General features: G+C 41.0%; 1 protein-coding gene across 2 annotated transcripts in view; it reads right to left on the minus strand.

Annotated features, from left to right (window-relative positions):
* Window positions 1-93: 93 nt before the first annotated feature.
* The window catches only part of apba2b (amyloid beta (A4) precursor protein-binding, family A, member 2b), a 73,331-nt gene continuing 49,429 nt past the window's right edge, over window positions 94-23,995 (minus strand). For both annotated transcript variants that reach the window (XM_046032516.1, XM_046032517.1), the window contains 12 exons: window positions 22,929-23,977; window positions 18,131-18,211; window positions 16,814-16,853; window positions 16,143-16,288; window positions 11,589-11,624; window positions 9,174-9,260; window positions 6,816-7,001; window positions 4,706-4,885; window positions 3,278-3,490; window positions 3,031-3,150; window positions 1,831-1,971; window positions 94-1,501 (listed from right to left, as the gene is read on the minus strand). In XM_046032516.1, the coding sequence (XP_045888472.1) occupies window positions 1,430-1,501; window positions 1,831-1,971; window positions 3,031-3,150; window positions 3,278-3,490; window positions 4,706-4,885; window positions 6,816-7,001; window positions 9,174-9,260; window positions 11,589-11,624; window positions 16,143-16,288; window positions 16,814-16,853; window positions 18,131-18,211; window positions 22,929-23,977 (2,351 nt within the window). In that variant the 3' untranslated portion in view covers window positions 94-1,429. The remainder of the gene's footprint in view (window positions 1,502-1,830; window positions 1,972-3,030; window positions 3,151-3,277; window positions 3,491-4,705; window positions 4,886-6,815; window positions 7,002-9,173; window positions 9,261-11,588; window positions 11,625-16,142; window positions 16,289-16,813; window positions 16,854-18,130; window positions 18,212-22,928; window positions 23,978-23,995) is intronic.

Below are 23,995 nucleotides of genomic sequence, written 5' to 3' on the forward strand. Positions count from 1 at the left end.
ATGGGCTTCCAAAGTAAACTACTCGTCAATAAGCAGGCTACACTTTGATACAGCAAATTCAACTATCAGTTTGATCCAGTCCAACAAAACCAGCCAGGTTTAGCTCAGATTTTATTACCTTGCCACAATGACATGATACTACTTTACGAGGCATGCACACAGATAATGTTCATATGGTTAAAATTTACTACAATGCATTGTAAAACCATTACTTGGTGGTAAGGCTTGTATCTGTCACAGTGGTGTGATTCACAGTTCTCTCTTTCCCTCGCAAGACTGAAAGCCAACATACAGGTGGGAAGATGGCTGCAGTGACTAAACCTGCGTGTTTTGTTTTTTTAACATGGGCACAATACTAGACAAGTTTCTCTTTATGTACAGACATTCTAATACCGCTTATGGCAATGGGACATCTCGCACAACACAGTTACATTCACAATCCACTCATAGTATGCATGAGTTTCAGTCTGAAACACTAAAGATGAACATACAATAGAGTAGCACACGAAAACTTAACTTTTCATACATGTGACTTTGATATCAAAAGCATAATTGATGCATGTTAATAGTTTTAATCAGTTGTGTGTTATTTAAATGTGTGTGAGTGTTTGTACATGAGATTTTAGAAAAGGTTTTTCTTGCCATTCAGAGGTTGAACTTGTGTATTGCCGTATAATGAAGAAAATGAAAAGGATATGGCATTTTTCCCATAAACCCCTGCTGCAAGCATTGGTTTGATTCACATGTACAATATATCAACTTAGCATATTAAACCCAACATTTCAAACACTTAAGTCATTCCCCTTTTCACTGGCAACTACTTTGATGTCTGGCATTTAATTGTGTCTTTGCCATCATCACAAACTGCTTTCAATTCAACAGCAAGATTCAATAAATATTTACAATGCAGCTGTGGCCCCTCCCTACCCATTGCCTTCAGTCGCAATATTAGCAAAATATGTATTTACATGAGAAATAAATAAACGGAGAAGAAAATGAAACTATACAAGGAGTATAGCAGAAGTATCATATTGCATTACATGAATATAAAAAAATAAATTGTGATGCATTCGCAAAGTCAGTCCACGTAATCTCACTGAAGTAACACAAAAGCACAGACAGGACAAATAAATAACAAACAGCACACACACACACACACACACACACACTCACACACACACACACACACACAGTCTCTTCAGCTGATCAGATGAAAAAAAACATCTCATGTCATTAAAATGGCCCTTGCATGTTAAGCACAGACAAACGAGAGATAATAAAGAACTGAAGTAATCAGCTCAAAGGAAAAAAAAACTAAGAGAAATGAATCGACAGGGAGACGCGATCCCCCACACCCCCTTCTCTGGTCAGCTTGGTTTGCCCCGTACGATAACCAATCACAGCTGACAGCTCGTCCTGTGGCCATTGTTTATATGTACATAGGTGTCTCCTGTCCTGTTAGGAGTCTGAACATGGCTGCCGGCATGGTCTTCATGTGAATCTGCCAGCGAGAGAAAGACAGAAACAGAACAATCTCAATTAAAAGGCCAAACATTAGTAGTATTTTCATGTTTATGTACTAAACTGTATCTTTTGTTAGTCTTCCTCTGCATGTTAAAAGCTAAAGTCTTTCAAACTCAAAGCCCCAGTTTGTAATGTAGGATTTCTGTTAAAAATGTGTTGTCTCTACAGCCATATATATTAAATAATATTACATTTCTATACTTTGTAATTCCCTTACCATTATAAGTAAATAGTGATAATAATTCTAAATATTTGCAAATGTGTACATTTGTATGTTATTGTCCTGTGTGTGTGCATGAGTTTAACCTCGCCAACAGAGTTCGAGAGGGCCTGGACAATCTTCTCATGTGCTGTGGCCACCACACTCTGCCCATTGATCTCTATGATCCTGTGACCCACACGGACGCCACCTCGCTCAGCAATGCCTCCACGCATCAGACTGCATATCTGACACACAAAACAAAATGTGAATGAATTAAATGCATGCCACTAGAAGGGTAAAATGTCTGCAGTGATAGGGTGACGACATCTGAAACTGGAGCTGTAAGGCCATGAGAAATAGTTTAAACTGCACATTACATCCTTGCTAAAGTTAATGGGACTTTTGGAGAAGGGATTGTATTCGGTGTATAAATATCATTCAAGGCAAAACAGCAATTTATCACGACACTGCAAATGACAGTTTTTCTTCAGTGTATCCGATAGAGAAAATAAAATGAGCACATAAATCTAAACAGAGACAGCAATGTGAAACATATACATGCTGTACGATACAGATACAAAATATACCAAACAAAAGAGTTAACATTTTGTCCATTAAAAAAGCAGTAAATGGTAATGTTTTGAAAAATGACATTCTGTTAATATTAGTCAGTGATATATTACTTGTAATAAGTGATATTACTCAGTAAAAGTAATAATACCATACTGTAAAAATACTACTTAAATGTAGTTAAAAGTATTGGTCCTTGAGATTGTTAATTCGTTAGATTATTATTACTCATGCATTAATGTAAAAGCAGGAATTTACTGCTGTAGCTGGTTGAGTTGAAGCTCATTCTGAACTGCTACTAAACTGACGATTATTTCCTCCATTAACAGATTGATCGTTTGGTTTGTGAAAATTCTGAAAATGGTGAGAAATGCCTTCCAGATTACTCAAAGCCCATAGTGACACCATCGCAGTGCTTGTTTTGTTCAACTTATAATAAATTAAAATAATTAAAAAGAAAAGCAGAAAATCTTGAAATGTTTTTGCATGAAAAACGGCTAATTGAAAAATCATATCAGCTGTAAATTCACATATTCATATATTGTAACTAAAGCTGTTGGATAAATGTAGTGAAGTAAAAAGTGCAATATTTCCCGCTGAAATGTAGAGGAGTAGAAGTAGAAAGTGACATGAAAAGAAAATACCACAAATTTGTATTGATATTATTCACTGATATTACTAATATCAAACTAACCAATATGCTCCTTGTTAAAAGAAGGCAGACTTAAACTTACAATGCCATTCTGGACACTGAAGCCCAGCTGATACTTCAGATCTGGTCTCTTGATGAGGACGGTGGTAACAGGAGGGCAACTGACGATGTTCATTTTCACCTGAACCTGGTTCTTCAAGCCCTTTAACACAGAGAAACACACAAACATAACAAGCTTCACAAAATTTACGTGGTTTAATGTTTAATTACTATTTATATCGCAGCCTCTTTCAGCCACACTCGTATGTACATCCTCAGTGTCTCTGTACCTTAATGATTCCCTGACAGGTGGCGAGTGGCAGCCCCACTAGGCTGGTGTTGTTGATGGACATGATCTGGTCTCCGATGCTGAGCTTGCCAGAGCGAGCCGCCGGCCCGCCATTCATCATGTTGGCTAAGATAACTGTGGGCAGAATGGAGCCCCAGCCGGACTCCACAATCACCACACCCAGGATCTCCCCTTTACTCTTCTCCAGCTGCAGCTGTGGAGGAGGAGGAGGAGCATCATGTACTGACCATAATACCAGAATTCAAACAATATGACTGGAGCACAATGATTGGTTTAAGCCGATAATACTGCAAATACGCTAACATTAATGCTACTGTGTCAAAAAATGTGTTTGCATTAGCAAGCTTCAATCTTATTTTCCCACAAAAAATTGCTGCAGTTGATCTAAGGAGCAATTGATTCAGCAACACATGGAGAATGCGTTTCCACCTAAAATGGTAGGATTTCCTTTTCTGTACCGTTTTCTTGCTACCTTCCTTGGATGAGAGCAGAAGTCTATGGTTCAACAGCAGCCCTGGAGCTCAGAGGGTAGGGCTGGGAAATATCACGATATACACAGTCTGTGCCATACTGTTTATATTGAGGTATCTATCCCTTTATTATCTGTGGTTGCATTAGACTATTGGAGGCAATGTTGCAAATCAATGAGCAGAACTGCATTACGGCAATACTGCTATCAGAGGGACATTTTCTTAGTAACCTTGTCAGTCTTGTTTATTTTTCCCTGATTGTCTCACATGGGGAAAATGTCTAGATCAGTATATTTACATTTATGTTATACATAAATACTAAACCATTACTTGTGATTTCTTTTAATAATTCATTACATCAGCATTTGAATTCACAGTCCTTTACAGATCCAAGAATTGTGCACATCTCAACTCTGCCTTAATGCAGAATCCATTTTCCTGCTCTTTCGACCAGCAGGTGCGACTCGTGTACACATGAAGCCTTGAGAAATTAACTTATTCTCAACACAGTTGGTTAGCAAGCTGTAGTGCTTCAAGACAGCCCAGTTTCCCCATCACTAAAAATTACCCATGTGCCTCTGAATTAGCAGCTGTGTGGTGGTGCCCATGCAGCCTCACTGCTCATATAGCAGAAACTGTTTCATGGCTTCTAATTCTCCAAAACAGCCTCCAGTAATGCTTGAGTGTTAGCTAAAGAGAAGATGCTACAGCAAAAAGAAAAGGAGCTAGAGATAACATGCTCCGAGTAGATTTTACTGTACCATCTGCCCCTTAATCGGTCTAATTAGTTAACCGCTCCTGTATATGTACACTGTGAGTTTCTGCAATGGCCCTGCAGCATGAGCGTGATTTGTGCTACACATGTTATGTCTCACAGTGTGTATTGTCAACTTGTAAGAAAGAATCTTGCAGATCTTACACAATTTATATACACCAACCTCTTTGCAGTTTTCAGAGTTGGAAAAGTGAATGAGGTCATCATTGTACATCTCCTGGGTGTTGATGATGTCACTGTACTCCTTCTGGCTCAGGTCTTCGGGGTTAATGCCATTGGCTCTCAGGAACTCCTGGTAAGCTACGCTGAATGCCTGGCCGATGGACTGAGCGATAAGCTGCGCCTGCAGGCAGAAAAAAAAAGCAGGAATCATGACACAAATGTGTTTGTGATCTTGTTTTGTTAGATCGACAGAAGCTAATCTTCACTGAGTCGTATATAAATAACAATACAGTGGCACTGAGTGCCAAGAATATGTTAAGGCCCAATATAAATTGATTTTCACTATCATAAGCAACTTGTCCCTGTTGTGAGAGGAGAATAGAAAAACACACATTTATTTTCATGCTCAAGTTTCAATGAGAAGGAATGAAGGTTAATGAAGACAATGGGCAGACAATAAAAATCTACACCAAGTTAATTCTCTGTTAATTTCAATTTCAGCTTATCAAATGTCAGCCGTATATGACATTTGGCAGGGAGTACATGGGAAAAAAAACGAGGTTGAACTTTAATATATCTTTTGGCACAATAACCAATAAGCTATCAGCTACAACAGGCTGACTGCACAGGACACGCCTGAACACCACGTGCTGTGAGTGAGAATGCACACACTAGTTAACAAGCGAGCAGACATTCAAACAAAGATTGGTAAAATGGAAGTAAAAATGGTTGTCACGTGCAGCTGACGATATTCACTTATAAATAATTAACAGTATCCAGTCAGTTTAAAATCAGTTAAAATAAACACTTTTACAACATGACAGGTGATGAAGGGGCACTTGAGCTCATCTAGTAGGGCTACACAGGACAAAAGAAACTGGGGGCCACTTCTTTGATGCAGCCTCCATGTTGACCCAAAAGACATTTGCCACAGAGGAAGGGAAAAGTTGGGAAAAGTGAAATTAGTACAACATGAGTCATGTGTAAAAGAAAATGAAGAGAGGGTACATTACATGTAATTTTGTCAGCCGTATTTATAATTTTTTCCTACTTAATTAATTTTGATATTTGCATATAAATTTCTTGCAGTATTTGCAGACATAAATGGCCAAACCTCTCAAAATCATTAGACTGAATTTATTTTGCAAAACAAAAAATAAGTAGAGGCAAAAATAGGCTAACACTGCATCCAGCCAGTGCAGCCACAATAACAGAAACAGTTTATAAGTTGATGGATGAGCGGCTGGATGATTCTATTATGACTCTGGCCGGCCTTTTAAAACCTGGCAGCAAGATTAGATGAAGACAGGACAGATTGGACTCCAGTCCTTTATACTGACTGGCAACAGACACTGAGTTGCTGGCTCCTCATCCTCCACATTGTTCACGTTGCCAAGTCTTGCTGAATCTGCTTCAACAAGACGAGCAGCAGCTCTCTTTGTTGAAAAATAAATATAAAATGCCCAGCCAATCTACATAATTTCATGTCAGTGAGTTGCTTTAATCGGTTATTAAAGGTCGCACAACAACATGTTTTTAGAATTCAACATTTGTGACAATGTGGAGTAGAGGCTGACATTTCTTTGTAAATCCTGTGGGGTCACGGGATTTCTGTGGGATTCCCGTGGGATGGGAGTCAATTTTGCTAATCATCACAGGGGCAGGCGAGACGGAAATCATAGATCAGTTTTAATATATAAATATGCAGTTCTAATATGAATAAATGCTATTTTCTGATTTGTTTTAATTGGGAAGGGGATGGGATGGCACAGGCGTGTTTTTGTGAGAGTGGGAAGGGACAGGGGTGGAAATCCACTCTTCTGTCACCTCTAATGTGATAATAATAGAAAAAAATTCTGGATAAACAAATAGAACTGTGTCTTGGAGACAAATGGAAGAAAAGCATTAATATATGTTATAGCTGAGGCAAGGGCGACAATTAAGTAACACAAAGCAAAAACAAGTATCATCTCTCTTTATGTTATCTTTAGATGTTGGAGGATTCATCTACTATATGATTTTACATAATAACAGAACAACAACGTGACTCTCTATAGACACATTAACAGACACAGCAGGTTTGTGAACTTGAAAACACACGAAGCACTTACATCTTCAGACTCAAAGACATGGCATATCATCTTGTACTGCTTCTTTGCCTCGGGTGCCCCGGGCGTAGTTTCAATACAGTCCTGTGAGGCTGTGCGTGGCATCCGGCGTCTTGCCATCAGGACCACAATGTTCCCAATATCGGCAATGTAGGATATAGTACGGAGTGCGTTGTCCATCATCGTCTCCTGTAGGCATATCAGCCAAAATCACATACGTCAAAGGCAAAATCAACCTTTAAACGTCAACCCTATGTTTTTTTTTAGCACTCTGCAGCTAAGCACAAGTGTCAATTTGTGGATTTATAAGATGAACGGTAGAGGAACAGACTGTGATGATGGTGTCGTTTGGATATAAAGCTGCTCCATAGAACGACCCCTGTAACTGTATGATAGCACCCATGTTCATTTTACATGGGATATGAAGACATTTTTTTGATTCACAGTTGTGAGCCCTGAAATCAAATAAAAATCCTCCTGGACCTAATATCTGAAACAAAAAATAAATATGAACCCAGAGACATTTAATGATTCAGTGTCTCCGGACAAACTTCCAAAAAGCTGGTGATGTCATCAACGCAGGTCTTCATTCACTGATTTCCAGTTAATGGAGATGACTGGGTTTATTATTGTAAATGTTGACTTTAATGCCATGTAAATGTTCCTCTGATACTACCATAGTTTTGAGAAATGTTCTGTAACTGCTGCTGGTAATCACCCAGTGTCTGACACCTTTTGATCAGTAATTTTGGAGAATTAAAGTACCATTGTGCAACATATTTGTTTCCTTCCTTTGCCAAACTGCATGCTTCTTTTTAGAGCAGAGAGGGAGATGAAAGTACAGTGGATACAAAACATGCAGGCATGCTTTTGACTGAACTCAAAGCTAGTGTATAATCTGATTATAGCCCAATAACTCCCCGATAAATTAGATCTTGAGTATGTGTTCATTCGAAAATAATGAACAGGTGCGTTAAAAACTTTGGTTTGGATATCGGAGTGTTTGTGTTGATGAAACAAAGTGATTTCAACTGTGTAATCATGTTTGTTCACTCAGCCAAATAATTGTCTTGTGTCATAATGTAGATTTTTTGAGGTATTGTTTCTGAACACAGCTATGGTCTCTGCTATTTAGAGACGAGGTGGCCTTTGAATCTGTGGCTTTGCAGACAAGAACTTGTATTTGTTCATGTTTTATGATACTATGCTAAATTTCATTTCAGTTTAGTTAACTTCCCTTCATTAACTGTGTCTGGTGGTTTTATTCCATTTGCCTAATTAGTGTTGTTGTTCCAGCCCACCTTTGGAGATGTTCTTATTATGAATCAATGTCAGAAACCCCATGCAAGCTTCTTAATTGCAAAACGAAGGCGTTTTACTCAGAATCTCCCTCTCTCAAGAGTGCCAGGCCAGTGGCAACTAGATGGAAAAGGGAGCAAGAAAGCTACTGCATTGCAGCACGTCGTTTAGTTTCTGCCAGGAGGCTGCCCACACACACACACACATATACATTCTGACACTCTGCTCAGATGGCCAGACAGCAGCTCAAAGTGAAATACTGCAAATGAATCATCTACCACATATACTTTTAACGTGTTACTGTGAGCACAAAGCTCTATTTATGATCCCAAGAACTGCAAAGCTCTCAGAAGCATTTCTGCTTGTATCAGGGACTGCACCTCCTCCTGTGAAGACTTGTACTGCTGCTCCTGCACAGCTGTGTGTTGTAAAGCTAAAAGGCAAGAAAACCTTGACAAAGCTTCTGCAGGAGTGGAGAGAAGCTTTGACAGAAAACAACTGACAGATAAATGTGATTTTTCATTCAGAAAAACTTCAATAAAGTCAAATTTGAATATGATTTTTGGATTTTTTTTACTGTGTGTAAAATAATTGCAGTAAACACCATACAGTCCATGCTTCGATAGCCTTTTAACAAAGGACTAATTGAGAACATATGTAGTCATTTTTTGGATATCTATACAAATGTACAACTATAAAGAAACATTCTTATACTGAAACCAGAGAGTGCAGATTGTGCTAAATTCAAACAGCTTGCAATGTACATGCTCTTTCCGCCTTTGCCGAGTTTATTCTTATCCTCAGTTAAAGAGAATTCTGACATTAAATAAATCATGAGATTAAATAAATAAATAACAATCAGTGGCGGGGTTTCATAAGAAGCAGTATAAGTCAACGGTTAAGCTGCCGTTATGTCAGCTCTGACACAACAACACTCCCCTGATGTGTAGCCCTGTATAACAGGCCGAGGTCCTGTCAGGTTAAACAGCTTTTAATTTTCACGGATGAGAAAAGACACTTCGGATAGAAACATGACGCATGTTGGTAGTTGCTGGTACTCACCTGTGAGTCTGCGTTTAGGACTTTGATCCTCTGGGTGGAGATGAACAGATCAACCTCAGTGAGGGTTTGAGCATCCCCATCTGCACTCTGCAGCGCAATAAAAAAAAAAAAGAAACAGAAGAGCTGGTCAGAGAGTCTCCTTTGACTTTTTATTGCTCAAGATCTTTGTGCCGAAATTGACTGTTCATGGTAAACAGTTATTTACAACTGCCTGAATGGTGTCTGTGTTATATGTAGGAAGGCATTAGTTTAGACAACCAAACTGCATGCATGAATAGTTTAGGGCCCGGCAAGGGAAATGCTTGTTAGATGGACAGGTTGTTGAGTCTAAAGGTGAGGTGGAGAAGGCAGGAAAAGAAAGTGTTTGGCAGTTGTGTTACTTTACATCAACTGTCCTGGCACGAGCACGGCAAGCTGGCACGGAAACAAGAAACGGCTCAACACTAAACCCTTACCAGCTGGCGGTTCTGCCAGTGAGAGCAACGCAGCTTCGGCACAGAACAAGCCTGCACAGATTTCCCCTCTAATCGCTGTGTACTGCAGACTAATAAAATTGTATTTGATTTTGCTTAATTAAAATTGCCTGATGCATTTTGAGATAAGGCAATAGTGCTGAAAATATGAATAAAACACATCTAGCTGTAATTTAATATTTAATGTAAGAAATGGTCCCATTTTTTTGAGGCTGTGGCTTGTAACATTCAGTAGTACTTTTCATTTTTATCCCTAGCAAGTGTCTGAAGATGCTCGGAAACTTACCAAATATGATGAGGTGTAAGAATAATTCTTTTGGGGGTGTAACTCCTTTCCCTTGTCTATTTTCATTTTCATGCCTTGTGCCTGTCCCCAAAGAAAAGCAGTGTCGTTTTCAATCAGCTCAGCATATGGGCAAAGCTCGCTAATTTGTGAACACTGGTGAGCATGTATGATTGCAGCTATGCTCTCGTTTGAAAATCCAACTTGTCTTGTGGATTTAATGCATGATGGTCTGCGGAGGCTGTTGTTACAGGGGAAATGAGTAACAGCCTCTTCTATGGCGAACCTCTGCCTGTATGGTTGATGCAGTGCAAAATGGTATGTTGCACCTGAAATATTTGATTAAAGCTAAACTGTGATGTCAAGTTATAAAAAGTTAAAGATTAGATTAAGCAAATAATATAAAAGCAAATCATTTTCTTTTAAGCTCTCCTTGGTTACTCATAACATTAAGCCTAAATACATGCAGCCATAGCTGAGGTTGTTTACAGACAGTCCTTCTGTCCACTGTATCTCAGGATCATCAGGGCAAATAAGCAAGATGTGAACTGAGAATTCCAGTGATAATTTTTTTCTGCTTCCACTGATGAAAACTGTTAATCACACAAAAATTAGGCATGCGCAGAATTACAATCTCCCAATTTAAGTACAAAATATGAAAAAATACTAGTAACACAAATTAGAGTTGCAGCTGATGACATGAGCTATGCGTTGGGTGAAGTGATGTTTCCCGCTGTTCTCTCTCTCTTGCTACAATGAAGCTGTATTCCTTTGGCCCTGAGCAAAAAGGTTATTATGTTCAGTATACTGTGCTTTCGGTGTCAGCAAAACCTAAAATAGACATTTAAATTTCCATTTTCTCCTGTCATTTGCGAGTTATCTTGGTATATTCATAAGGAGAGGAAACTGTGCAAACGGGTTGTTAGACATTTTTACTGGCTCAAAGTCCTCCATCACTAAACTACAAAAATCCTCCAAAGCTTCTGATTCTTCTGTTAAAGGTAAGAAACTTAATTTGACTTTGGAGCATTATTAATAGCACATGTGTCACTTAAAAATGTTTCTGGCGCTCAGACAGTGAAAAAGTAGGAATCAATTATACGGCAGACACAACTAATATACTAAAGCTTGGGTGGTTATTTTACATATTTAAATACCTAAATATGTCTTGTACTTACGTGTCATTACACTCCTAAACATATATTTACGATCTCATGAAACAAGTACACAGTGTTGTACTGCACAGGTTAACACTCAGTAAAAATGGCACGGTATGAAAAGAAACCCAATACATAACACAGCCTGGAGCTTCCACCCAAACTGTCCTGCTGACATGTTTCTGTTACCTTGTGGTCACAGGGATTGCATTTAAATTCATGTCAGTGTGCTGTTATTAAATGTGGCTTCAGCATTGATCCTTAAAACACATCTTCAACTATAACTAACTAACTAAAGGTCCTTGTACAAAAACATTTTATGATGTATCAACTAGACATTTTGTCTTAGTTCTGGAAAACCTAAATTAATGAACACGACAAATGTGACACAGATGGGAGAGGATACACAGAAACAGACAGGCACGAACGAAATGAAAACCAAAAGGTGAGAGTGGAGGGAAAGTGGCCAAAGGGTCTTCCTTTTGCTCTGTTTATTACACACCGCCTTTTTCTTGATTTTGGCAGCCTTCTGTACCCTCTGGCAGGCGGGCAGGCAGGCAGGCGTTGGGACGGGACAAGGTCAGCGGATACGGGAGCACAAAAAACAGGAGGAAGAGGAGGAGGAAATAAAGAAGGTAAATAAAAGAAGGTAAGACAGTAAAGCCCCAAACCAAACGGCAGGTGTGCTGAGAGAGAGTGACAGACAGGAGACAGAGAAAAGTGTGTGTGACTGTGTGTGTGTGTTTGTGGAGACAGCGTTTTGTACAGCCGTGTTGGTTATCAGATACAAATCAAAACAGCAATTAGAGAGGGTAATAATTGCCTTTTCTCTTTAAACACAGCAAATCAAAAGCACGCTGATGTGAACTGACACCGTTCCTGCTCAGTAAGGGTTAGGGTTTTTTTTGGATGTTGTTAATTTCTTCTTACATTTATCAACAGAAAGACAGATGATAAAGACAACAAAGTCTATACATCAGGTTGTGTGTATTCATAGTTTTCAGTCACTTGACATGCGCGGTGAACATGAGGGCTAAACAACAGACCAACATAGCGGCTCACACTCCCCCATAGAGACACCGTAAAAGCAGTCAAATTTTATTTGGATCAACATTCAACTCAAAAAGAAAGATATGAACACAAACTGCAAGTGTTGGGCATATCCGATCCATATAACGTTACAGCATCCGCTGCTGCATTTCTACCATTAAAAACCACCAGGTCCCTGCTGCCGCTTGACTGCGTGGAATCCCTCACTTACAGCCAAGGCTTGTCTCCTCCTCGATTAGTGCATCCGAAAGTGCAACAACAATCCAGCATTTCCAGCAACTCAAAGTAAAAGTGTATCACAAAAGACGTTATTTTCCTGAAAATAACGTCTTTTTTGCCCTCCAAGGGAGAGTTTCATTGGAATGTGACATCACGTAAAAACTATGAATGGACACTGCTCCTACTACCTCACATGTAGATGTCACAGTCTAAACGCTATTACCAGACATGCTGGAAAACAATCAGCACTCACAGAGGCAGGGGAGGGGACAAAGGCCCTGGCAAGGATTTAAACTGTGCACTTGGGGTTTGTTCTCTGGGCTGCATTAAAAAAGTCACTATGTTGGGAATTAAAACAGCTTAGATCATGGCTGTAATGTGTTTCATTAGTTCATTAGTTATTCTGGCCTTGGTGTGGGACCTACAGTTGTTAAGTACTAAACTGATAATATTTTGGAGTACTTTGCAATCTTTCAAAATCAACCCTTCTGTGTGAAGTTCAAGCTGAGCCACAGTCCCTCTCTCCATCTGCCATCGACCAGAGGAAATGATCTTGACCCTTATTACATTCTGAGTGTGAGGCTGGATGTTTGCCCGAGCCACAGCGCAGAACTGTAACCGCTCAGGCAGTAATAGTTTAAAATAAATAAATAAACAAATAAAGAGCAGGGAAAACAGCCCAAAGGGGAGAGTCTTTTTCGGGTTTTCGTTTTTTAAAGTTTTCTCCTCCGTCATCAACTCTCACGCAAAACAGACATCTGAGGCTTTCAGCAACATCTACTGCTCTGCTGAGGAGGAGCAGAGCAGGGAGGAGATAGACAGCACAAAAGAGTGAGTCGGGGGGTGAAGCTGCATAAATATTACATCAAACAGAGTGAACATCATGCCAAAAAGATCTGCATAAATAACCTATACACCTTGCTACAATTTACCTGGCATACTTCTTTATTGCTCAGTTCAGTAATTCAGGGTCTAGTGCGTTCCTGTGCTTGTATACGCTAAATGTGAGCTTGTTCAGCTTGATCTGGAGCAAAGATTAAAAAGTATGGCAGCACATTACAGCACACGTGGTTGAGTTTGAGCGCAGTCGGCAGTGTCCATTCTAATGTTAAAGGTTAAATGTCGTTTGCTGTACAGCTACTCATTTGTCCACGAGGGACAAATCAAGGACATAATGGCCAACTTCGTGTTCAATGGACCTGTTCCAAGCAGGGAAAGCAGTAAAGGTGTGATAGCTGGTTTCATCCCTGCAAGACATTTTGCAGGGAAGGCGATTGTGCATGACAGAGAGTTTTGTTTACCTATTCTTTGATCAGATATTTGATTTAATAACGTTGCCAGTTTTAAGACTATATTTCATTCAGGAAATGTGCGTGACAACATTTAACATTTGACAAAGTTTGACTAAAATTTTACGTCAAACATCGTTTATATTTCTCAAAATATGGAATAAAATTATTGTTTTGGTGTCTGTAGCACAATTCTGGTATTGTACTGATCTAGACTATTGCCCATTAAACCATCATATTCTAAAAGGTTTTACATTTACACTTTTTTGCAGTTATATAAACACTTGCAGGCAACAGAAGCCATTTCCACTCACTGCCAGCCACAATTTGATATACATTAAGACTCATTTTTGTGTCTGCATGAGGACCACTGACTCTCAATGCTAAGTAGAGGTGGGACAGATTACACTACACTAAAGCATGTAAAATTAAAGGATAGGGCTGAGTGATAGGGCTATTAAAGGCTTGATTCTTGTAAGTCTGTCACTGAATTAAAGGACCAAACTATATGTTTATTTACTTACCAAGACTTGAGGAACCTGCAGAATGTGGCTAACATAGAGACAATGCAAAAAAACGGCTGCTATTTACTTTTTCGCGCCATTCTGATGTTTGCTGTTACCTGGAACCTGATCATGAAACTTGACTTAATATTTCAAATGTTTTTAAAGTGGGAATGTGATAGAGAGAATGAGTAGGGAGAAAGAGAGCACATTGGTAATTATTTTAGTATGCAATATGTGTGCATGTTTGTGTGAATACACATCCACTACAATACGTTTCTCTGCCTCTCTTTCTCTACTCTTAATTCCTGTCGTATCCCACTGGACAACTACATGCTTATGTATCCATCTCAGTCTCATTACAGCATGTAACTTTCTAAAAGTAGACTATTACATTGGAGGTCATTTAATATTTAGAAAATCAGCCAAGCTTGTGTTCACATGAGAGGTAGATAAAAGAGTCTGGTGTCTGGGTAGCAACTGCGCACCAAAAAATTCAGTGCTGCTTTTTGTCAGCATGTCACGAAACAGTCTTTGCTTTGATCACACAAGTCACCTGGAAGAAGGACCCTGAGTCCACAATTTGGAAATGTGACAAACGTACAAAAGCTGAAAGTCACGCACTTTGGCCACAGTGGCAGTGATGAAGAGAGCAATCAAGTTAATCAAAACTAGAACAAGTCGAACTCCGCTATGCTGCACTGGTACCACCCACAGCATTTCTCGGAAACTGCACTGGAATATCATCATCATCACAACAACATTAGTGAACAGCAGGGAGCGAGTGTCAACAAGAGAAATATAAGGTTCACATGCCAGCAGTCCCATTATCCGGCCAGCTGTGTCAAATACATGCCCCGCGGCCCAATCTGGCCAAGTTCTTTAGATGCCCTAAAAGACCACTCATGCCTAATATATGACTACAATGTTGCTCTAGATGCAAACAGCACTGAAGTCCATGTACATTTCATCAGGAGCAAAATGGACCAGGCTTAACTTGTCATAACCATTAAGTACAAATGATAATACATTTATACAAAATACTGAAGTTTAACTTTGTCGCTTGAGCTTGTAAAATTGCATGCATTTTCCCTTCCAGATATGTACAGTAATGTGAGAAATAAATTCCAATACTGTATGACAAATGCAATCAAACATGCCGTATTAGCCATGTCAAGCCGCTGGACTTATTTTCTGAGGGGCTTCTGTGTATTTCGACACAGTGTTACCAATGCAGCTTAAATAACAACAAGACCAATGTAACATTACGCTGGCACCTCTGGGGAGAAGAGAGAGAACTGCCGTCATATAAAATTCTCTTTCAGAGTGGGACAGCAAACCATCCGCACTGATCGGATGCTGTCTCCTGGGGTGTGATCAAACACATCTCCGCAACACTATGAGCCTGGAATAAGTTAGAGGGGAATAGGCTTTCAAATAGCTGTTTCCCACTGCATGAACCTCCCAAGGAAACAAGGAATCTTTCTAGGTACTCAGGAACTACAATCTAAATGTATTTTCTGGCCCTTGAAATGTCCCAACTCTGGTGGTAGTGTGTTCCAATGACTCAGGAACTACTGGGGTAGAGTTTTTTGTACTTTACTGTATCAGAGATGGGTTAAACACAAACCTCAAGGCTGCTACAACTCCTTAAAACCACCCAGATAGTTCCTGAACCATCAGAAAGAACTACCCCAGGAGCAGGGACTCTTTTTACAGAGGAACCAACCTACTGCCCAGAAAGTAAATTTAGTTTGCAGGTAAAGTTCATTAAAAGGTTCTGGGTTCCCTGGGAAAGTTGCAAAACTAGTTCCTGGGACGTTTTGGTCAAAAAGGGCAAAGCATCCTTGTTTAAATGATGAAAACAACAACAACAAAAAACACAGCGCGCTGACTGAGTAGAAGTATGGATATGAATATCTTCAGGCCAAAAATTAAACACAATGTGCGTGTTTGCATGTTTGAGTCAGTGTGGCTGGGTGTGTTTTTGAGTACCTTGACCCTGCTGACAGCCTCCTGCGCCTGCATCATGCGGATGTTCTTGGAGGGGTTCCTCTCAGACAGCAGCTGAGTGGAGCCCAGGTAGTTAGCAGCAAAGATAATTCCATCAATCAGATCTTCTGGTTCGCACGGTCCTGGGACTGGGCCAGGGAGAAGTAGATATGGTGGTTATTAACAGGGAGACATGGGGAAGGACAGAGGAAAAGGGTTGGGTGTGTGGTGGAGAGAGTGTTCTAATCACTGCAGTCAACGTGCTGCGTCTAAAACAGAGCCAAACACAGTTGCTCTGGAGATGAAGAGATGGTGATAACAGGCTGGTTGCAAGTGAACATTGAGATGGCCACTGGCTGTGAGCTGATGGAGGCGCAGTGCTGGTGGGAGGCTGGACCGAGATTAATCTGCGTCTGTGATATGTAGATGTGGACTCTCGGACACCCACTCAGGGGCACAATGCGCAGTCATCATCTAAAGGAGAAGCCAGGCAGCTAAGCCCCTCACATATTATTAAGCCAAGCATCTGCCCAGAGGCAGTGAAAGAGCACTGGATGAGTTATACCAGGCCTGTGATATGACAGACTGAAGGCAAAGTAACACTTGGAATGGTTCCATGCAATTCCATTATTTTGATTTCATCACCAAACAGGTGTGCAGACAGATTAACTTACCATCGACAAAGCTGGGGAATGATGCAACCTTCTTTGTTGGCTGGAAGACAATGAATGAATAGGTTAACGATCACTTAAGCATTTCTCTCCAGTCTCAAATAAACCAAACAAAACATTTGTGAACTGTTTGTGAATGTTGTCAGGTGTTACACTCGGCTAAGATGTCACATTTCATGTCCATGTTTGAAAAACAGTGATTCAGATTTGTCTCTTGACCTTCTACAAACATGCAAGCTGACCATCCTATCACGCAAGATATGATGCCCTTCTGCTATTTCGCTGGTAGTTGATTTTCACAAACTGCCGTGACAAAAAGATCCTGTGTGAACAGTATGAGTGACTTGCTGACACTGTCATTTTACATGAGACGTTAGGAAAGCGGTTTAAGAAGTCACCCTGCTACTACAATAACTGTTTTGTTTTCATGACTTTTCTATGGAAACAAAACAACATACCCCCCTCACCAAGGCTATTTTGTGTCACTTACAGCCTTTGACGTTTACACAATGTAGTTACGTATGAACAAAAGGAAGACTAAACATGTTAAAGGTCAACTACACACAAGGCAGGCACCCCATAAGAAACAAATAATCTGGCACTCTTGATGCTTGTGGAGAAATTCCCTTTGGTGCTTTTACTTAGAATAGGCATCATAATTATTCAGATATTTCTATTTTTTTTTTCAGCAATGCCCTTCCCCACATTCACACAATTACATGCATTCAAACCTTGGTATTACTCCTGCTGCAGAAACTGGACATACTGTATGTGCCTTGCTCAAGGGCACGGCAAAAGCGGGTGTGGAGACAAAGTGTGCAAAGCGTTACTCACCCACTTCACACATTCACATTGCTGTGGGAGGTGGGAGAGAGGATGTAAAGGGAGGTGATGGAGCATGGCCACAGAGATAGCTGAGGATTTTGAAGTGATTAATTTGACTCACACTCATCCCTCTCGATCCATTGGATCCTCTAACCTGCTCCCCACACATTTAGAAGGTTTACTCTGCTCAAGGACAGGGAGGTGTGGTTGGAGCCCGTACATGAAGTATCCAGTGCAGACACCTCAGTGAAAAACGTCTCTCATAAAACCGCAAGTGCACAAGCTGCTCAATTACCAGGATGCTATCACAGCATAAGCAGAGGACATGAGCGGTGGTTGTAATTACACAATTACTAATTTGCTCAGACACACACAAACACACACACACGTGCGCACACAGGCACAGACACATAAACAACAAAATCCTCTGTCTAAAGGGAAATTGACCTTGCAACAGATCTAACGGATGATGAAGGAAACACTGCAACATCTTACCTCTGGTACATTGTTGTTCTCCAGGGGAACGTTCAGGTCGGAGCGCTGCTGTTTTCTAGGTTGCTCTGCACCATTGCTCACCTGGCAGTTCAACACAGAAGAACGGGTGCGAGTGGATAAGAATTAGAATCTGATAAAAGTGACTAGAAAAAGATTAATATTGTATAAGCTAAGTCAAACACATGGAAAACATATGATTTCTGTTTCTGTAATTAATATTAATATAAATTTCCCATAAATAATGTATGTGTGTTAGTGTGTGTGTGTCTGTGTCTCCCACCACATAGGCCACTTGGACTAATAATAACAAGGAAATCTACAAATAAATCTAAACAAAAACATATTAAGAGTGAAGAACACAAGCAGTCTGGGTTCACACCGCTGTAAACTGCCACATGGTTAAGTTCCCTTTGTCCTCCCTCTAGCTCTTTCTTTTGTCTCATCTCCAATCACATATATGGACATTTACGGTATACACCCAGTATATAATCACACAGAGGGAGGATTACATTAATTCCCCTGGATATTCATCTTATAGTCCACGACTGCTCATTAACATTCAATCGTGAAATTAAATGATCATGGCAATAAAACCTCTCCCTCCTTCGTGTGGCAGTGAAGAAGTGAAATTCAGAAAAACAGCCAATGCTGTTGTGTGTCTGGGACTGAAATTAATTACCACAAACGTGACATTAGTGGCCCCGTTTGCAAAAAGAGAGCTAAACGTAAAGTCCTGATCAGTATTCATCATGCTGCCCAACTCACTTGTGCAAAACAACCATGCAATTAATGAGATCCACGTTGCTGTTTGGTGGGATGGAAAGCTAAACTGTGATGTTCTACGAAGCTAAATTCATGTAAAGAATCCCAAGTGAATCCAGTCCAACCGTGTACAAGCCTTCACCTGTAATAACAAAATCATAAAGAGGCTCCAAATATAGAACTTCATTGTCAATAAATAAACACACATCAGTTATAAGATATTAGCATAATCAACATTCATATGACCACCTTCTGCCAACGTGTACACAACAGGACAGATTTAGCAGGATTGTTTTGGTCATTGAGAGTCTGATATTGCACTACTTTTGCTACATGTCCATATATTTACTAAGGCAACACTGGAGCCACCAGACCCATCCAACACAGCAGCTGGTTGTCTGACAGACAAACAACTACTGGGCAATACTGAGAACCACAGCATTACATTATTTTCATCATGCTGTGAATACTCCACAGATTATCTAACTTAAATACATAACAAAATACAAATAAACTGAAAAATATTGCAAATGATAAGCATTAGATTTCAAGGAGTAATCTTTTATTATAGTTAAACATATCCGTATTTATCAGCCAACACTCGTTTTTCCCGAGTTTCTCCTGCATTTCAAGGCCGTCTCCCGGCACCCTCCCATTTTGTTGCATATTATAGGGAAACTCCTATAATATGCACAGCAAATTGCCACCCAAGTTGTCAGATCGTCCATGAAACAACACAATCCACACACTACATACAATTTCAACCCCTCTGTCACCGCAATCTGCCAACCCACAACCCGATCCAAGGGGAGTGTGTGCAGCGGCTTTCCGCACACATGCAGTCAGGCCAGCGAAATTAACGTTTACAAAACTCTTGTATTTTGAAACCTAAATGTTAGCAGGTATGGTGTTTATGTACATATGTCTATCTGATGGATATACATGTTTAGCTTTTTAGGCAAAACATATCAGAATCATAATTAAGGGTACACTCAGGCTTTTACCAGATTGTCAGTGGTTTATAACAGTCTTGTTGGTTCATGGAAGAAATTTTTAATAGAGGCTATTCTAATGCTACATACATATAGACTTTTAACATTGATGGACAAAAGTGAACCTGTTTAAGAAACTGGTGAAATTAAACTAGAATTGCATACACTATAAATATCAAAATGGTTACTTTTAGTGGACCAACACTCATTGAGGAAAGCCCTAGAAATGAGCTGGATTAATTTATGGTAAAATGACGTTTTCATTACAACCAAAACAAACTCAAAGACAGTAAAAAGGAAAACAATTTGGCTGAACTTGTCTGCAAAAGCACTCAACAATTGTCTCGCCTGTGATAATATTAACATGCCATAAGCCATGCCATAACCCTAAAATAAGGTTACAATACTTATATACTTTGCCTTCCTCAAATACATCACACCAACAGAATGTTGCTATGGCAACTGACAGGGCTTGTAGAAGCAGCAGCCAGTTGCTCCTTCAAACTTCACTATACTTTAATTTTATGATCTTTTTTCCCCCCTGCTTTATTGCCACAACATGCATTATCTCTGACATAAATACCACGATCCACCCGGCCCAAACAACCGAACCAGGTGCCACGGCAGGTGCGGTGATCGCTCAGAGGAGAGGGAAGAGAGCCAGGAGAGAAGCCATGCTGGCCTGGCTTGGGCTTAATTCTGCTCCTAAAGAGCCGGTTTGGACAAAATGGGACTTATATTGACCACGGAAGAGACTGTTGTGCCCACTTTGTTACATAGACCTCATCCCAGATCAAGCACTCTGCAGGTGGTCCATGTTCCGAGTTGTCAGCACAAGACTCCGGCAAGATGAGAGGAGGTGGATTTTGCTTGGTGTACAAACGCAGTCAAGATGGACTCACTCTGTCAGACTGTTTATTGTGAAAATTAAACTTTCATATCATATTCTGGTTGCTGCTGTTTACATTCACCTCAGCTGCAAATTCAAAAAATGCACTGTAGAATGTTGGGGTGTATACGTGTATGTATATTTAAGCAAGAGACAGGCCGTGGTATACGCTTATTATATCACAGTTAAGGGGCGTTATTCGATATATGTATATAAATAACTGTATATATTGTTTTATTTTATATGTTACCATATTTTAGACCTACACTTAATTATGTGTTGTGTTTGTAGCATGAAGGAACTACAAATTTCATGTGGTTATGCTCGGGGGCTCGGGGCGGCTGTGGCTCAGGAGGTAGAGCGGGTTGGCCGTTAATCGGAAGGTCGGCGGTTCAATGCCTGGCTCCCCCTGGTTGCGTGTCGAAGTGTCCTTGGGCAAGATACTGAACCCCGAATTGCCCCTGGCGGCTATTCCGCCAGTGTACGAATGAGTGTGAATGTTAGTTTCCGTTTGAGCACTTAGGCTCAGTGTATGAATGTGCGTGACTGGTGAATGCAGATGTAGTGTAAAAGCGCTTTGAGTGGTCGAAAAGACTAGAAAGGCGCTATACAAGTACGGAGCATTTACATTTATGCAGCCTTGTGCTGTATAATGACTAATAAAAAACCTTGTACCTTATAGATGATCTCCCTCATAATCTTCAATCAATCTCACAAAGCTAGTTGTCCTGGTTCATTCAAAGGTCGTGCTGAAGTGTACTGAGAACATTTCATTCGATAGCAAAGGATGAAACGGCCGAAACTCAGTGAGTCTGGGAGTCATCTAGATCTGCAGGGTACTGTACATTCTTCCAATTTAATCTAGTTACACTGTCTGACCCAGTTCTGGGCTACAAATGAGCTTCACAGTGAATGTACAAGCACATGTGCACACTGTGGAGCAGGTGTGTGTCAGCATGCTTCCCACAGGAGATTCTATCTGTTCTCCTTTTACATCCTGACTTAAAATATGGGGGAGCTCTGCATGATGTGTTTGAGTCTATTGATGTGTCTGTACAGAGGAAGAGAGATGAGGAGAGGGACATCTCAAGGTAAGATGGGGGAAGGGAAAGACTCCAGCTATTCCCTGGATGGCGATGAGCAACATGTCAACCTGTAACTCATTTCTAGCACCTCACCACAAAGCACTTTCAATCCCATACGGTGGCAAGAGCCTCTGCCACTGAGCATTAAAATAGCATGAATATCCAGTACACTTGACCAGATTATGCTTTGAAAAAGGCTTATTAATTTTAAGTTTTGCCTTTTTTTAGAAAGGGAGAGCAACAATCTACATTAGATATTTTACCAAATCATTTAGTCTAATTGTGTTATGTTCATGTTTTGGAAAAAAATTCAACAGGGATGCTGACAGTGTAAGTTGGTGCTGTAAATGCAGACACAGTGGAAAAATAACAATGTTGTTATGACCCTGGGTCATATTTGGTTTGAAGTTTTTTTTATGCAACAGATCTCTCTCTCCTCCCCCTTTTGCTATGTGAGTGTGCATGTGTGTAAGGGTGATGAGAAGCAGTAGGTGCCCTGTGATTGGTCCATTTGAAGGGCTCGCCCACACTTCTGCCACTTCCAACAATAAGTCAAGTATTCTGACCTGGAATTGGCACATTTGAGTATATTTTGTTTTTGTGTTTGTAACTTTGTTAAGACTCATGTTAACATGTAAATCCAGGTCTCCCTCGGAAAAGAAATTTCAATCTCGAGGGACTTCCTGGTTAAATAAAGGTTAAATAAAATAAATAAATAAAATTCTGCTTATTTGAAAATTATTTGTTGTAAAAAGTACACTGTAATACATTAGCAGTTTGCTTGAAATGAGAAGCCGTTTTTAACTTTCGGTTTAAGAGCTTAAGTTAGGGAATTGCCAGGCTTGTCAGGCAAGTTTAGGGTTTGATAAGGGTACTTCTATTTGTTGTTTTGGGCAATGCTCAGCTCAGCTCTGAGATAAACTGCTATTTTGAATGTTAAGTTATACTGTGCAGCTGGCCTTTCTTGAGACTGGGAAGAGTGGGGAGTCACACTTCATGTTATGTCACGGTTTCCCCTAGACCGGCGACATAGCATGGTTCACAGCTGTAACCTCTCAAAAACAGCTCACCTGCTCCTGTGTCCATCTCTGTCTGTCTTCAGGAGAGCGTGGATGTGCCTTGATGCCCCTCTGGAGGTCAGGGTTGTTGTGGTGCATGGAGGGCAGGTTCAGCGACTTGGGCCTGCTGTCGTGGCGATGGTGAGCTGGTGGGTAGGGGGCTGTGTCAGGCTTGGGGTGAGGGTAATCACTTGGTGGGTCCTGCGCCAGCTCTTCTGGGCTTTGGTCAGTGCCACTGCTTAGACTCCCCATGCTCATACTCATCTTGATCTCTGCAACAATTTGGTCAATGTCCTCCTCCGCCTCCTCCCCCGTCTCCCCCTCTACAACCAGCACCTTACGGCTACGATACGGAGAGACTCGCACTGAGTTCCCATTGTCCTCTGGGGCATAGTAGTCTCCAGTGTAGGCCCTCCCATGACTCTCCTCCTCATCACCCTCCTCATCTTCTTCCTCATTAGGACAGTACTCCTCGCTTTCCGCTTCCTCCTCTTCCTCACCGGTGTGCAGGGTGTCTTGCAGGGGGGGTTGGTGGTGAAGATGATGCTGATGGTGATGGTCCAGGATGGGTTCCGGTCTTCCATTGTATATCTGTTCATCCGGATCTTGCTCCACCACCTCACAGCGAACCTCCCCCTCTCCATCAGCCCACTCCTCCACCCTGTGCCTCTCTCGCCCCGCCCACTGCTCCTGCCTGACCTGATTCTCCTCTCGCCACTCCTCCCTCGCTGCCTCATCTCCCTCTCTCCACTCTTCCCTCACCTCCTCCTCCTCTTCTCTCCACTCTTCTCCCCTCACTGCCCCCTCCCCCCCCTCATCTTCCACCCATTCTTCCTCTCTCACCTCCCCCTCAACCTCTCCCTCCTCGGCCCACCCTTCCACAGCCTCCTGGCATTCGTCAGTGTGGGCTCCGCCCGGCTGCATGGTGCTGGTGCAGTCCCCCTGGCTGTGGCTATGGTTGCAGTCCCCCTGGCTGCTGCAGTCCATACCTTCCAGGTAGCTGTCGTCCTCTGGGCAGTAGCGGATGTAGTACGTCACACCTTCATCCTCCTCTGCCAGCCCTGCAGGGATTTATGAAC

This window comes from Micropterus dolomieu, linkage group LG20 (genome assembly GCF_021292245.1).
Source record: "Micropterus dolomieu isolate WLL.071019.BEF.003 ecotype Adirondacks linkage group LG20, ASM2129224v1, whole genome shotgun sequence".
Classification (NCBI taxonomy): Eukaryota; Metazoa; Chordata; class Actinopteri; order Centrarchiformes; family Centrarchidae; genus Micropterus; species Micropterus dolomieu.